We start from the raw sequence: 17717 nt of genomic DNA, 5'->3' as shown, positions 1-17717 counted from the left end.
CATTGATACTATTTACCTGGTTTCTCTAAAGAATTAATATCAAAATTCAGATTACTTAAAAGTAGTTTGATAAATTCAGTAAAATAATCAATATATTTCTGTAATATTCCCAAAACAATTGTATTTCTAACGTTTCGTGACTTAATGTAAGTCACTTCTTCAGAGTGAACAAATAACTGAAATACAATTAACACAATTGCAAAAATTACCATTGAGATATCATAAAAATATTTTTATTATTAATTTTCTATTCAACATTCAATCTATTTGAAACTATCACGTCCAACTCTGACCTTGAGATACATGTTTAAACCCCTCACTCTACTTAATTACAGTTTGACTACTGTTAGGAACTTGAGATCCCCAGAACTCATTTGGGAAAGGACCTAATTTTGTAATTTTATTTAGAGAATTTGAATTTCCTTGTTTTCGCGCCAAAGGCGCTCTTTTCACCTTCACGTCGTATTTTCCACTGGGAAATATCTTAAGTGTTGTTGGTCCGTTGCATCTTTTGATATGCCATTTGGTAACACTCCCCAAGGACGGTTTTGCACTGTATATATACGTTTTAAATTACGTTTGTTATTATCGCTCGTTTCTGGCTGTTCGCAGAATATACTTCCCGATTCGAAGTTTGGACTTTTTCCTCTAGTTAGCGGAGCTGGGATGCATCAAATAACTAGGTTATTGGTTTTGGTCACCGAGTCTTTGTTTCCGTTCGCAGTCAAAGTCAACTCGCAACCTCTTCAAACTTAACAACTACGTGGGTAATATCAATAAGCCTCACATTTAAAGTACAGTTTAAAGTCAAGTACACAGATCTATTCTTGTTAATTGGTTATATGTCTAAACGTTGACCGTTGAAATGTTTTTTGAAAATTTGTGGGTCAGATGTATGAGTTATTAACTATGATGATGAATATGTTGTTTTTAAACAACATTGTTAGCTTAACAAGTCAATTAGTCTGAACATCCTGAATTCTACACCATCAAATCTATCAGTCATGTAATATTGACTAGTACAGTTGTCATCCTAAATCTACTGTATCTAATATCTATATGTATATTATATCTCTGTTCACTGTTATTATATTTTCACTTTAAATTTCTGTTCCTTTTTTCATCGATTTTTAGCGATTTTCGCTAAACGTCTACTTGATAATACAACTAACGATAATAATAATACTAATATTACTTCATTTGAGTCTGGATTAGCTGCATGTATCTGTTGTATTATTGGTGATGATCTTGATCATTTAACAGAATGTTGGTTACGTTTAAATAATATAAATGAAAATCATTCGGATGATGTAATAAAATGTTTGGTAAGTAGTGTTGGAGATGTTAGATCCCCACAACTCACTTGGTAAATAGCTTATTTTTGTAATTCTATTTTAAACATATGAATTTCTTGTTTTCGCATCAAAAGCGCTCATTTTCACCTTGATATCATATTCCCCACTTGGGAGGATCTTAAATGCTACTACTCTGCTGCTTGCGGAATATATTTTCCCATTTCCTTTATTAAGTGATTGGACGTACTCGAAAACAGATCGTTTGTTTTTACCTAAATATCCTGGTAGTTGACACGTATAAACAAAGTATTTGCCTACAGTCTTGAAGAAATCGATATTCTTTTTGTGGAATGCCAACCCAGGTTACCTGATTCTGTAGTAAATAATAATTACTATAGGGGTTTATGGAGATTATTTCAATTTTAAACTTCGAATCACCGACTGATGTTAAGTAAAGCATCATGTTTAATGTTGGTTACGCAATATGATGGTTGCGTGATATTACGAATTGATTGAAGTTAAACACGCAAACTATTGAATGGCGACTTAGTGATATAGAGATTAGTCATCCTTGTACGAGTGCAATCCCTGGTGATAGAATCGTGGACACACTTTTGAATAGTTCTATATTACGATAAAACAACTGCCCAATTCTTCCTGGTACTCGGTGGTTGTCTCACTAATATTAGTCCGTAATGTTTGATATAAGATAATAATTATCCTACGTTAAAATACTAATGTTCAAATTGGTAAATCCCACTATAACGACAATCAACTCTTAACGTAGATAAGTACAATAATGATTCGTTCAATATGACTGAAGAAATAAAATACGTATCAGCCACTGCCTAGGAGTACCATAATAGGACGAACCGGTTGTCCAGTGGTTCCAGCTTTTCCATGGTGCTCTAGTTTCAATTGACATCAATTGAAATAATTTACGATTAATCAATGAAATACAAAATGGGAAATTATACGATAGAAACACTAGTTACTTATGAGTAGTACAATTATAATACATAAAACATTTGAAGTGTTAAGATGTTTGTGATCCACCAAATGAAGTTTGAATTCTGCATCCAAAAAAACGATATGATGAGATATGCATGTTTTAATAGAAGATTCTTTCTTCATTTCATATTTACTTATTATTATTATTATTATTATTATTTAATTTCATTGTTTAGCCATTAGCATTACTACTACTCTTCTTATTTCGTTTATCATCATCTACTGGAATTAATCATTGTACAAATAAATCAAGTCAATTATTAATTCATCTTGCTATATGGTTAATTGAAACTAGATTTGATCATCATCATAATAATAATGATAATAATGGATCAAATGAACAGATTAGTTTACTTGCATTAAATTTATTAACAAAAACTTTATCAATTGTTGAATTATATTCACAAACAATGAATAATTTAATTGATTTAAGACATCGTATTTGGTGTAATCTAAGCATGGAACAACAACAACAACAAAAACAACAAATATTATCCAATGAATTATCTCAACAATTTTTATGCCCATATCCGGTAAGTTTTATTTGTTCATTTTTTTGTTCTTTTCTTCTTCCAATGCTTTCTTTATTTTAAGTATATTTAAGTCAATTGTCGAATGTATGTATGTATCTAACTGAGGAGTCTGAAATAGGACGAAATGTGTATATTGTATTGGACTGTTAGTCATGACCCATTTTTTTGATAATCGAATAGTTAGTTTATATGGATTGTGATGAAAATCAGCTGTTCTTTAAGAATTAATGATAAATAACTAACAGGTAATCTGTTTGTTAAGTCTGTTGAAGCGTCCAAGTCACCCGACTGAGATACGCGCAAAACCGAAGTTTCCAAAACAACGATTTGTCTACAATAGCGGCTCTTTAGTGAATAATAAACAAAATTTAGTTACAAACCTCAACTTGTGAGGTGTCTCAGGTATTTAAACGCTTTCATCCAAATATGAAAATGAAAAGGCTTCCTGTAACAGTAACATAGAGAATAATTATAACATACAATAGTACAAAAGATAGCTGATAGCTGTCTAAATTTGATAACAGTTTATGAGCAACCGAAACTCGAACCAAGAGCAAACAATATGGAAAGTGTTGCGCTTAAACAAATGCACAAAACTGTGGATAACGGCTACAGTGATTAAGATACAGTAATTATAATGATAAATACAATGATAAGTACAATAAACGTTATAAGTATATGTGTACATTTCAGAATATTACAGTACAACTTGCGTTACAATATAAGTCTGAAAATTGTTGGGAATACAATTGCTTACTGAATGTAAATAAGTAGTATAAGACAATATACAAAAGAGTAGAAAGGGAACGAGTAGGAACAATGTAAGACGAACTTAACACTGCTTTAACATTTACATCACTGACAACCATTAACAACTAGGGACCACTAGAAATCTGTTCCGTTCTTATGCGAAACCTGTTATAACTTTAAGCCTGGCTAGTTATCACTTGATATATTCGCCTGTCGAAATATCACTTACACAATCTTAGCACTGTGACAAACCAATGACGTTCAACCGGCATGAGGATTCTAGCGTCCTTATTGGTCCTTTATTCGTCTAGCTCGTCCAGTTGAAACCAGAATGCCAATAACATCTTCCACTATACGAATCATTTATTTCAAACATACTTGGTTTATATACCAGACAAACAGGCTGCGTCACACCATAAAATAGGAAATAACATTTATACAAGATCAAGCCAAAAAGTGGCTGTGAACGTGGGAGACTGTAATCAATAAACTGAGTATAATTTAAGAACAGTAAGTCGTACAATAATAATCTATAGGTCAAAATGAAGCTTATAATAAGAGGAATATAGATATACGTAATCTAGTTACTGAATAGTTATACAATATATATATATATATATATATATATATATATATATATATATATATATATATATATATATAAAATATTAGTCCATTAATAATCCTTAGAAGTTACACGTAATTCAATCTTCACTAGGATATAACAAAACCCTCTGTTAGTACACATCCATGTCTTTACCGGGGACCTAACTCATGGCCTTCAAGTTTCGTGGTAAGCAGCTGATTTTAGTTAGGCATGTACATCAAAAGATACTGACTTAGTGATATGGAGATTAGTCACCTACCACTAAGTCTGGTGGTGATGTGTTTGATACTTTTTGACGAGCACAACTGAGAAATTTCTTGCTAGAATAAAACATCTGTCCAGTGCTCTCTGGTTTTTAATGGTGTTTTGGCTTATTGTTTCGTATATCACTCGTCCTGATAACCGTTATTACATAACTTCAAACGATGTGTAGATTTTAGATGACAATACGAAAAGGTGACTACAATCTATTATTGTACAATTCAGATCACAGAGTTACTAAGCATATGAAGCGAATACGGACAAAAATGCGAATACTAATGAATGAAAAGGATTTAATATGCATACATATATATCAACAAAGTAATGAGCGACTTAAGTAGCTAACATGTAAGATAGTGAAAAAAATCTTTGTGTAGGTCCTAGCGCGTGATCAAGCATACACTAGTACAGCGAGATGAAATCTTCAGGCCAAATTCCAGAGTAGTAGAGATAGCAACATAATGAGGACAAATAAAAAAGATTAGGGATGAAAAATACAGATCGAAGAGATATAAATTACTGAAACAATGAAAACGTTCTTAGATAAGGATCTAAGGGAAGATAAACAGTGAATCCACCTGTACCACTGCGATCGATTCTGCTCCCTGCCATTGAAAGACTTTAAACATTGTTTTTGATAATCACGCAGAACCTAAACAGTTGGTATGAAACTACCTACTTACCTACATGAATCAGTTCAACAAAGTGTGTCTTCATGGACGGATGCCATGTCTTGGTTTGGCTGCCTCTGACTTTCTCGTCACCTACTCCTATACCGGCTATCATCGCGCATCCAGGTAGCCGATGGATGCGTTTGCTTAATACATCTTCCAACCATCTCAGTCAATAAAGATTCACTACCTCGTCTATTGGTTCAGCATACTCGCTTAGTACTCTGCGTCTAACCTAAGAACTGCTAACTCAACGGTCCTAAAATATACAAGTAGTGCTTCAAAGACACCTATGGAAGAATACTAGTAACCTGTGAATATCCTCTGTTCTTAAAGACTACGTTTCACATCTTTAAAGAAGAACCGAGCGAATATCTCGTCTACATCAGAAGTGACATAAGTTGGCAAAAACTAACCAAACTTCCTGACTTCTTGCCAAGGATTCATGAGACACCAACTCATCTTATCTGATAGGATTTCCAAGATAAATGAAGTCATGGATTGAAATGATAGATTTTGATCAAACATCAAACGGAACATTGATATGACCGTTGGATACACTATTGTAATGTTATATATATATATATATATATATATATATATATATATATATATATATATATATATATATATATATATATTTTTTTTTTATTTTTATATTAGCATATACAATGTCATTGTGGTCTATCAAAGGCTAATTCATCCACAGAAATACAATCATCTTTATTTATTAAAACAACTAATACTAATCATTATCAACCACAACAGCCAGTAAATTATCCATCTTTATCTAATCAAACAATGCAATGCACATATCAGTCAAAAATAAATCAAAATCAATTTTATGAACAAAAAAATCTTGATAGTTTCAATTATCCAACTTTTTCTTCATCTTCTACTAATTGTTTGTCGTTTAATGATAGTGTTGTTGGTGTACAGACCAGTATATCTGGACAAAATAAATCTACGTAAGTTTTGAAATCGGTTGCAATTTGGAAAATTCATTCAATTTGATTGATTCTGTGTTAGATTTTAAGTTTTTACAGAACAGTTTTTATGATGTCCTGGTACGACTGAGAGTGGAGTGAGTCAGCTCCCCCTCTCGAAATGCTCTCACATGGCCACATGTATATAGCCTCTGCCAGGGAAGTCCTACTCACTGCCTTCTCGTGGCGGGGATGTTGTTTACGAAATTGACAGGACGAAGAGCGAATGTCTGGCGCTTTAACCGGGTTGGTGGATGTGGCGGATCTATCTAGGGGAGTTGGAAATCCCTGATTACAAACCAATGATGCAAATGGGCTCCAGTATCCTGAGGGAACAAGTGGCATGTGAACCAATTGTTGATCACTGGCTACCATGAGACTTCATCTTCCAACGTCGCTCCACTGCCTTGTGAATCAGACCTTTAGGTCCAAGGCCCCGGTTGTGGCCCCCTACGGAAACCACGTGCTTCATTTTGGGCACCAGGCAGTATCTCAACCCTCACACAAATCGAATGACAAAGTGTGGTGCATATCTATTTGGTGCCTCCTTGTACCAATGTTTGTGTGTTTAAATAAATATAGATTTCGGCTAGTAGTGGAATTCAGGACTCATGTTTCGTACTACTTTGGAGTTTCATCAGCCAGATGTTCCTACATCCTCATTCACAATTTCAATTCAGTACTATTCACTTCAAGCGCTGTCACATTATTCACTTAGCTACTGAGTGTAAATAGTTATTCATTTATTCAATGGTTATGAATTTAATGTAATTTGTTGTGGTTTTAGATTAATCTAGTTGTTGATATTTTCATTGAATTCGGACCACTCTCATACTGTTTTATTCCATGAGTAGGACTTCTTTGGTAGTGGCTATATACGCGTGGTTATATGAATGTATTTCGAGAGGGATGGCGGACTGTCTTTACCGTCGGATGTACCACGGCACTCGGTGGGCCAAGCTTAATATAACGGGTTCGGTCAGTCAGTTAAACGTAAACTAGCACATAAAACCAAAGGCCGAACTATACGTTATAGAGTCATGAGTCTGCACTGCAGAGGTGTCTCATATTAAGATGGAATGTCAAGTCGTTCAACCAATTAATTATGATTAACATAATATCTATCTCAAGTCATAATCTCTGACTCACCATTCATGCTAATATAACTAAATGAAATCAAATAAGTGGGAAGTTATTTAGAAATCAATATAAAAATCTAGACAAAATATGCTGCTGAGAAGAAACGTACATGATTATCCTGGTCTGTCCGGTTTTCTCAGTGTCTCTCAACAGATTGTAGATTATGGTGATTAGTATCAACAAATTATTCATCTTAATATGGTGATATGATGAAGGTTGATAAGATCCTTTTAGTAATTCGTCATTGCTGACGATTTTATAAGAAAGTGATGTTTTTCTTTTTTTTTTACACATATTTTAATAAACTACTTCTTTTTATAGATTCAACTTTTCTCCGCCTATATCATCACATAATGCCGATGTACTGCCATCACTTACTTCTCCTGTTCCATCCACAATAATATCATCCTCCTCCTCCTCCTCCTCAAATATTTACTCTCCACTGGGTTTGCCACCTGTAAATTCAATAAATCAATCGAATCTATCATCGGCTAGACAATTTCCACCTGTTGTCGCACCACCTCTGCTAGATGCCAATTATAACAACAATAATAATAATAGAAACTATCCTGTAATGAACCATCATTATGTACAACCTCCAAATAATAATCTATTAGGAACAGATTCAGTTTCTGGAAATAGGTAGATCATTTTTTTCTTCAAATGTAGGGATACTTGATAATTAAAGTGATATATTTTGTGGTTATTTTTCTCTGTAGTTTTCAGTGTAAATCAAACAGCTTTTTTGCGTTAAACAGGGTTGATTAGCATTTTCACCTTGACTGTTTCGAAGATTGTATTCTAGGGTTATTAGTTGCAGTTATCTATAGTGTGTTTTAAATAGGATAAAGTGTGGCTAGTAATGAAATCTAAAACGTGCGTTTTGTCTTACTCGGGGCTCGTCAGCTAGATGTAACTACATCTCATTCACAACTGGAATTCAATACTGTTCACTTCAAATGCCATTGCATTCTCCACTTAGCTACTGAGTGTAGATAGTTACTCATTTGTTCAATGGTTATGAATTGTAATGTAATTTTAATTGGTTTTAAATTAATCTGGTTGTTATTATTTTCATTGAAATTCGATCATTCTTCGTTGTAATCCAGCTGAAAAGTTCCAAATAGGATGGAACGAGTGTCCTGGATTCCACTGCTAAAGATATTCTATTTCAGCTTGTGTCATGATGACTATACCCAGTCAATCCCGTTACGTTACCCATATACCAACTAATATTGATCAAATTTCAATCAACATCATTAACAACAGGATAATTCAGATAATTTCAAATCAAGTTATAGTGTGTTCTGTTTTTTTGTTGTTGATAGAAAAACAGTCTTTAGTGGAGTTTTTTTGATGTTATTGTTTTATTTCGGTCACATGATCCCGATTGAATGTGTTGTTTTTATCTTTGCTGTTCTTCTACTGTGTTGGTTAATGATTCCTCTTCTATCCGATAAAATCTCTTGTACTTGTCTTTGAGGTACGCTTTAAGTGTAAGGGTTACTGGTAACTACTGCTTGTTTGCTTTAAACAAATCAGATGTAATGCGTTTCAAACTTACAACTATTTAGCTACGAGTTGAAGGTCTTAAGTATTAAGGCATCACTTCATATTAACTGAAACTATTTCACTGTATTAAACAGACAATTGTTTAAAAAGTCTGTACACAATCTTAAGTAAGGAACCATAAAGTGATTTACCTAAACTAATGATAAGTAACTCTAAATAACCAATGAACAAAATGCCATAACCTAATGTGTGTTTATAAATGGTTGTTATAATGATTTTTAATGCCTAAAAGGTTTAACATTTCAAGTCATTTCAACTATATCAGAATGTTTTAGTAGAATTGTTTTTGTATTCTGTACTATGTTGTCTGATTGTACTGTTCAATATTTACCTAAACAACATTGTCGGCAATTGAAAAACATTTGAGCAATTAGTATTTCTCCAATAATTTGCTTTGTTGACATGAAATGTTTTACTTATCTATAGTCCATCACTATATGGTTGTTGTTTGCGTATTTGTTGTGATTGTATTTCTCTCCTGAGTCGATCCCTGACTATTCACTTCTGAAATTAATTCAATCTATGAACTAGTATGAAAGATGTAGAACAGTTAGAATGTCAGAAATGTAAAGAAAGTGTCAGATAGGTGATTACAAACAAAACAAAAATGTTTGAACTACGGCAACATGATTATCAACAACAACTAGTCAAATTGCAGGTCAACAGAACAAGTTGTTAGCCAATTATAAAAAAATGGCTAATTGATAATATTGTCTAGAAGGATACCGAAAACTTCACGACTAAATATCATCTAGCTCATAGGAACACAATACCTGTAAAATCTCCATCCTGAACTGCATTATTTTCGGTGGATAATCCTAACAAACATATCTTAAGATGTCCATCTTATGAAAATCAACGCTCGCACATACATACGTGTGTATACATTGAAAGATTTCATCTTTGATTTTTATTATTTAGTATGTCGAATGTACTAAAGCCACCATTGCCTGCAACACCAGCATCACCAACACAATCAGCCCAAATGAGTACAACCTTTGGGCATAACTTTGGTGGAACAATGCCTCCTAGTTTTCAATCATTAAACAAGGTGCCTTATGGTATGCTAACACCTATTCCTCAGTTCAACACCCAACAACAACAGGAACACATTCAACAACATATGCCACCGCTACTACCAGCACCAATGTCGATACCACCACCACCACCACCAACACAAACACAACATCAATCATCAGTGATATCACCAGGTTGGAATGATCCGCCTATCTTAACAACTGATAAACCACGTCAGGTATGTTGTGTCATTACTAGTGATATTAATTTTGTTGTTATTGTCGATTCCCATTTCGTGTGGAGTTTAGCTTTATACTACATACTGATCGTAGAATGAGTATACTATATATCACTCCGAGAGTAGAGACAGTCCGCTATCCCTCTCGAATTACTTTCATATAGCCACACGTATATAGCCAATACCAAGGAAGTCTTATTCACTGCCTTCTAGTAGTAGGGTGATGTTTACGAACTGACGGAGAGGAGTTGGAAAACCCTGATTCCAAACCAATTATGCACATTGGTTCGAAAATCCTGAGAGGAGAAATGGTGTATGGAGGTATTTTCTGTCACCATCTACCATTGAACCGCATCTCCTATCGTTGTTTCATTGCTTTGTGGATCAAAGTTTCTGTAAATGGTCTCCTAAAGAAACCATCTGCTTCGGTTTGGCTGACCGGCCAGTATCATAAAAACTCAATGATTTATGTGGGGAATATATGATTTGTTTGACTGACAGCTGAGAGGTTAACCGATAAGCTGACTATGATGTTCTTGAGAAGCACTGATGTTGGTATCTGCAGGTATCCCTATCAACTTCACCACTGGAATATATTTGCTGTCTTAGTAATTATATGTGCATGATTTAATGGAATATCATAAACCACGTTTTCAGGGTGTAGAATCTTGAGTTTCTGGTTATACTGGATAACTTGTGAGGGTGTATTGTCGAAAATTTCGAAGGTTTGTGACCAAGATCATATTCATAGTGATAGAGCGAGTTAGCTCAGCTCCATCTTGTTCTCTGTATACTTTCGCTTTGCAAGACGCCAAACCTTTTTTTTGCTGCATATGCTGGCTAAACATTTTCAGTTATTTATGTCCTTATAAATTGTTCAATATCTATCCGGTCAGTTATTGTAAATGTTTCACAAATCCTGAGTAAAACTTGTGGCAGAAATTTCCTTCATGAAAAGTGCTATTATATCTAGGAACTACACGAATACACTTAGTGTGTGTGTATTCTAACCAAATGTTGGCTGATGCACCTACAAATGTTTACATTTTATTTACAATTTTTCTAGACAACTGTTTCACACAACCCTTATTATAATCCTATGGAATTTATTAGTTCACCTTTGCCTCAACCGAATAATTCCGTATCACCTTCGAATTTTCCTCAACCAATGATGGAACTACACACTACTCCTTCAAATCCTCCTTTACCACCAGGTTGTCCTGCTACTGGATTAAATGTATATCAACCTGCGCCACCACCAATTCAAAATTCTATCTCACCTATAAATGCTGGTATAATTCATCCTCAGCAGCAACTACAGCAGCCCTTGCCACTGTCATCAACACATACTCAACAGCAATCATTATCATCATCATTCATGGGACCGCCTGTTCAACAGCCATCGTATCCACAAGTACAAGGAGTATATCATCAACAAGAACAGTACCCAAATTATTTCCAACCACCGATTGAACAAAATTCTCAGTTTTGCACTATATCGTCAACACTACCACCTATGTCATCAGTTGTTCCACCGAATTCCTACACCGAACTTAATCTTTGGCCTGCAGCTCAACCTTTATCTACTACCGTTAAATCTGGGATTACCAGTCAAACTATTATTGAAAATGCTATGCCATCGAATTCTTTCACTTCTTCGAATGATGACCATACTGATTTACAATTATCACATAAGTTAGATTCTATAAGTTTAAACTCTGATCACAATAATGTTAATGATTATTCATTGCCAACAGAATTTCAGCCCATAAAAAAAGTGTTATTTGACTTAATTGAAAATTGTCGTAAGGTTGGCGACAAAGTAAGCATATTTATCTAAATTTTACCTTAAATTAATTTATGCATAATACTTGCGTTATTTGTTCTTCACTTCTGAATCAGATTCAAACATGATGGCACAAGTCTTGAAGGCACAGAATTGAAATATATAATAATCCCACTACTATTGTAGTAAAAAATCTATTAAAGTTCACAGTTGGTTGATCACTGAATAGTGACCAATGTCATGTTTGTCTAGTATGTTTCTTGTGATGATCAGTTTCTATTGATCAAGCTTCAATGTCGTGAGTTGTCTATTTGACTTGGCATTTCGTGTGCTATTTCAAGACGTTAGGTGGTTGTAAGCATTCGAAATAAAACATTCCTTAACCTAGATTTCATCGCGCCCTATATCAAATTACGAATTTCAGGGATATAAGTTCAAATGCTATAGAGATTGACAGTTCCTTTTAAACCACAGCTACTCCCTACTTACAAGTGCCGACTCGCTCAAAGTGTAATTCTAAAGTTTCCTCCAGACTATCTTCAATCACTTAGTGATTTTTCAATATTCAAAGTAAATTATCAGGTATATATTTTCACTTGTCACGTCTATCTAAAATGAAGACATCTTTTGGGTTGCAAATAAATATCACTGAATTGTTTTAAATTACATTATTAATAAGGACTATTCATTAATTAACTGTACATAGTTACCAACATCGGAAATTTCCGTAATTAGTATAACTGTACTACATGAGGACTTGGTGGGGTTATTCAAGTTAATACTTCATACAAAACTACAGAGTACCTTTATAAACATCTTCCACCTAATTATATTTCATAATTTTTTTCGATTCCTTTGTTGTCCCAATTTCTTTCTGTTCCCCATTCCTGTTTTCGTAAATTCAATCTTTTTTCGGCAAGCATTCAAAGCATAAGTAGCATACATCACATAATCACTATGTCCTCTTAATTTAAATTAAGGGAGGTTTGTATGTATTTCAATAGCCTATTATAAATGAGTATAACAACTTCAATTAAAACATTCTTGGCGCATAGATAAGCACTATTCTAACTAGCTTGATTTGTTCATTTTTGTAATGGTTGTTTGAATATTCCCATTTACGTTTAGGACAACAGTGTGCACATGGGTCAATAATAGACTGACCAGTTGCAGTTGTAAATATCAAGGGGTAGAAGAAAATCGGTTGAAGTATTGAATATAAACATTTCTTGTTTAATTGATCATTATCACAACAAGGAACTGACATTTTTTTGTTTCTCATATTTATACTATTTAATGGTAATATCAATCAATCAGTTGAACTATCTTCAATCAAGATATGATACAAACAATATTGATTTATTTAAACCATTGATTTTAATCACTAATAATATCTCAGTAATTAATTAAATACTGTGGTGTATGCTACTTATGGAACAGGTTAAGTAGTATGTAGCAGGGATCGGAAGTAATAAGAATAACAGCTGGATTGGAAGAAGTATGTATGTATACCTTAAGACAATAAACGGGTTTATATATAAAAATTATATATGAAATAATCTCGGCGATTGAAATTTAAATGATTCTAATGTTTCGTCCAACACACTTGTCTGAGCTTCGTCAGGCTAACAATCAACACTATTTTTTTGATATTGATTATAAGCCTGAAGAAGTGTAAATAAGTTTGATGGACGAAACATTGAAATTGTTTCACATAAATAATTGTTGCTCTATACTATCAGCAACCTAATTTTTTTTGTTGGTTAAACTATTCATTGTTGTTTTCCTTTATCATTTAAGCAAACTCATCATAAATTAATGAATGTTGAATATTGTTTAAATCAATTCTATAATAATATATCTACTGGTCAATTACAATTAGATCACAATTCTATGGAATATTTACAATTTTGTATTTCATCTATTCAATCTAATGATTATGTTAATGCATTAAAACAAATAAATTTATTTATACAATCTGCTATAGAATTATCAGATATTCAATATTATGGACCAGCATTAAAAAGATTAATTCAAACTGCTAAACAATTATCTATTAATATGAATAATATTAATCATTGATAAACATATGGATCATATTGATGATGATGAAGATAAGAATTCAACAGTGTCTAACTGTTCTAATCTAAACATCTATTGAAGGATTAGAGTGAGTTTTCTGTTGTTGTTGTTGTTAATGGTTTAAAACTATATTAGTACAGTATAATCATTCATTTGGCAATTAGATCTTTTTGTCTTTCCTTTCCTTTCGTTTTCTTTTTTTCCTTATTATTTATTATTCAATATTTTTCGTCGTAGAAAATTCACTGTCAGTGGTTGAATTCAGTGTATACTCATTGAATGTAAGCGATGAAGGTGGGTAGGGGGAAAGGGGGGGTCATGCGTTATATGATACTTTTAACTTTGTTAATATATTAATCAAATGTCATTATGCTTACTAATTATGGGTGATGATAACTATTATGATTGTTACTATGCTATTACTACTATCATAGGTATAAGTAGTGCATGTGTTTTTTATGGTTTCTTTTTTTTTTTTACCGTACTTGTCTTTGCTTTTTTGTTTGCAATTATTCTGCTTATCTGAGATGTCTTTTATTAAACACACATTAAACTTTCATGATAATAATCTCTTGTTTTCTTAATTCATTTCCTTGTTATAATTTTTGTTAAAATGTAATATGTATTGAATATTTAAATAAAAAAAAAACTAGTTGCAGCATGGATATATATACATCCCTTGACTGTCGTTTATATCTGTCGTAATGGTCAGTCAGTCATAAACAACGTAGAATCTGGCCAAGTTGTCTCACTATATCTTACTTACTTTCTTGCTTACACTTGTTACTCCCAGTGAAGCATAGGCTGCCGACCCGCATTCTCCAACACACTCTGTCCTAGGCCTTCCTTTCTAGTTCTATCCAGTTGTTGTTCATTCTTCTCATGTCTCTTTCCATTTCTTAGCGTAATGTATTCTTTGATCTTCCTCTTCTCCTTTGACCTTGAGGATTCCATGTGGGGGGGGCTTGCCTTGTGACGCAGTTTGGTATTTGCTTTAATGTGTATCCTATCCAGTTCCAGTGCTTCCTCTTGATTTCTTCCTCCACTGGAATCTGATTTGTTCTCTCCCACAGTCTCACTTTATTCTTCTTATTATTATTGTTATTATTATTAGCTTTGTTCAATATTATATTTTGGTACAATATAGAATTCTCAGCACAGGGTATTTCAACAGGTTTCTTACACAGAAAACAGAAACAAAGACAAAAAAAAGTTTTAAAAAATCTGAAAAACTGTACAACTTTTAAAATTAAAGTCATGTTAAAAATGCAGGTTATTGGCTAGGTTAACTCTAACAACCTGTTCGTCACAGAGTATATTTGCTAGGTAAGGCACTATAGAACTTTTATATATTTGGTTGCGTGCATGGATTTTAATGTAATTACCTCTCGTTTTACCAGAAAATATACAAGGAGAAAGATAAGAGTGAAGGGGATGGTTAGTATCTGATAAAATAACACCTGTCAGGATTTTGCATGACTTTAGATGTCTATCCACGTCCATATTAATTTTGACCGCGAAAGATTCACTACACATCTTGCTAACTGCCTTCATCACTCTCTGCAATACAGCAAAGTCTTTCCTCAAAAGCCCGAGAAAAAATAATGGAGAATAGTAAAGAATAATAGGTAATATGCAAGAATTGACAAATTGTAAGAGTAAATGACGAGTAATTCCAAAAGCATGCAATCTCTTTATGTAGTAAGTCAGACGGAAAACCTTCTTTGATAACGATAAAACGTGGGAAGACCAAGAGAGATCAGAGGAAAAGGTGACACCAAGATAATTGACCTTCGACACTGAGTTTATCAAAGAGTCTCCGATGGTACAAGCACTATGGGATCTCAAAATAGTGTTTATATTCCGTTTATGTCTCATGCTAAAGTTAACACCTTGACATTTATACGGATTAAGTATAAGACCATTACCAACAGAGCAACAATCAATGCGAGACAAAAACTCATCCATTTTTGTGGGATGTAAAAAGGAAGGGATAGGCATACATACAGTGAGATCAACCGCATATTTCACAAAAGTGTTTTCTGTGGAAGATGGCAGATCATGCAGAAAAAGAAAGAAAAGAAGAGGTGAATGAACATCTCCTTGTAGTACACCTTCATGAGACAGTAGAGACTCTGAACACTTTACTCCAAACACAGTGTACTGTTCCCTTCCAGAAAGGTAGGAACATAGCCAGTTGGTTATTCAGATGTCAGTGTTGACGGTGATTAACTTGTTAATTAGACGTTGTCTTGGTATAGAATCAAAAGCTGAAGTATAGTCTAGAAAAGTGCATTGAACATACTTCTTACCCTTTCCTAAGTTAAACACTATATTGTGATGCAGAACAGCAATAGCATCTAAAGAGCTTCTTTTGCATCTGTAAACAAACTGATACGGATCAATATGCTCTTTTATCGCAGGTTGAAGTGGAAGTATCAGTAATTTTCCCTGTGGATAAAGGGAGCATCACATCAAATGACTGACGTACAAAAGACTTATTTAAGTCACAAACATTCAGCTGGTTATCGCTCCTAATCTATCTGTCACCTGTCAGTTTTTTAAAGAGTTTCCACATACTTGGAGAGTTTTTGCAAGACAAGAGTTTTTGAGTAAACATACAGTTGAGACGTCTAATCTCTAGGTTTATCAGACTACTTAGCTTACGAACTTCATTAGAGTTCTTCTCCTTGTACATTCTTTCTTTCATCCTTCGTAGTCGTTTTAGTTGTGGAGATGTAAGTCGATCAAAACTTACAAAAATGGTTTCAGTGGGACAACAAATATCAAAACAGAATTTAAGGTAACAAGTGATAACATCAGTAGTGTTTTCGAGTGAGTCATCTGTAAATAATTCCCAGTTAGTCGTATGAAACATGTTTTTCAGATTTCGGATATTTTCTTCTGAGTAATTCCTATATTTGACTTTCTTGGTTTGATGTAAGAGTGTACTCGCTCCATGCTTTCCATATACTTTAAGTAGAACACGAATTATACAGTGATCCGAGCTAGAAAATGGAGTACGTTTACGAGTCACATATATACCCACATCATTAACGAAAACAAAGTCTAAATGAGCATCCAAACGAGTAGGAAAATCTACTACATTTTGGTGACCTAGTGACATAAGGAAGCTACAGTCACATGAATTAAAATCACCACATACAACTGAAAGTGAATCACTAAAGGCAGTAACAGAGAGCTCAGTGAATTCATCAACGAAAACAGATGGCGCAGATGATGTGCAGTCTGGAGTCGCGTAGATATTGTTAACATAAACATATTTGTATTTATTCAGATGTTTTGGACGGCATCTTAGAGTTAGAAAGTCGATAAAGTAATTTGAAAACTTGAAACACGCAAACGATAATCGGCGTCAGTTCACGTTTACACACGTAGCTACATCGCCGCCACACCTCTTTTTATTGTTTGATCGATCCTGACGATAAATTTGGAAATCACGTAGTGATACAAGGCAGTCATGCTGTAAATCATTTAACCAAGATTCTTGAATTGTGATGACACCACAATTACGATACATATTTTGACTTAATAGGAATTGAAGATAGTCCACTTTGTTGATTAGTGGTCGGCATTTAGAATTTAGGAGCTCGAGAATCGACATACGATTAATGTTCATTCTCATTATCGCATATTGCCAACCACCACGATGTCTTTTATAGTACTTTTTTTGTAACTTGTGCAGCGAAAGGTCGTAGGCTTTTCATAAACGCACCTGTATAGGTTTTGCGATTAATGGACGTAATG

The 17717-nt window shown here is 33.8% G+C and overlaps 1 protein-coding gene across 1 annotated transcript in view; it reads left to right on the top strand.

Moving 5' to 3' along the window:
* SEC31A (Protein transport protein Sec31A) overlaps positions 1-17310 on the top strand; it is a 59594-nt gene extending 42284 nt beyond the window's left edge. The window contains exons 14-20 of the mRNA XM_051217325.1: positions 1135-1325; positions 2483-2839; positions 5792-6096; positions 7576-7896; positions 9748-10081; positions 11148-11903; positions 13668-17310. Of these exons, the coding sequence (XP_051064710.1) occupies positions 1135-1325; positions 2483-2839; positions 5792-6096; positions 7576-7896; positions 9748-10081; positions 11148-11903; positions 13668-13949 (2546 nt within the window). The 3' untranslated portion in view covers positions 13950-17310. The remainder of the gene's footprint in view (positions 1-1134; positions 1326-2482; positions 2840-5791; positions 6097-7575; positions 7897-9747; positions 10082-11147; positions 11904-13667) is intronic.
* The last annotated feature ends 407 nt before the right edge of the window (positions 17311-17717 follow it).

The sequence above is a fragment of the Schistosoma haematobium genome, chromosome 5 (genome assembly GCF_000699445.3).
Source record: "Schistosoma haematobium chromosome 5, whole genome shotgun sequence".
NCBI lineage: Eukaryota > Metazoa > Platyhelminthes > Trematoda > Strigeidida > Schistosomatidae > Schistosoma > Schistosoma haematobium.
The sequence above is the reverse complement of the archived record's forward strand: the minus strand, read 5'-3'. Positions and strand labels throughout refer to the sequence as shown.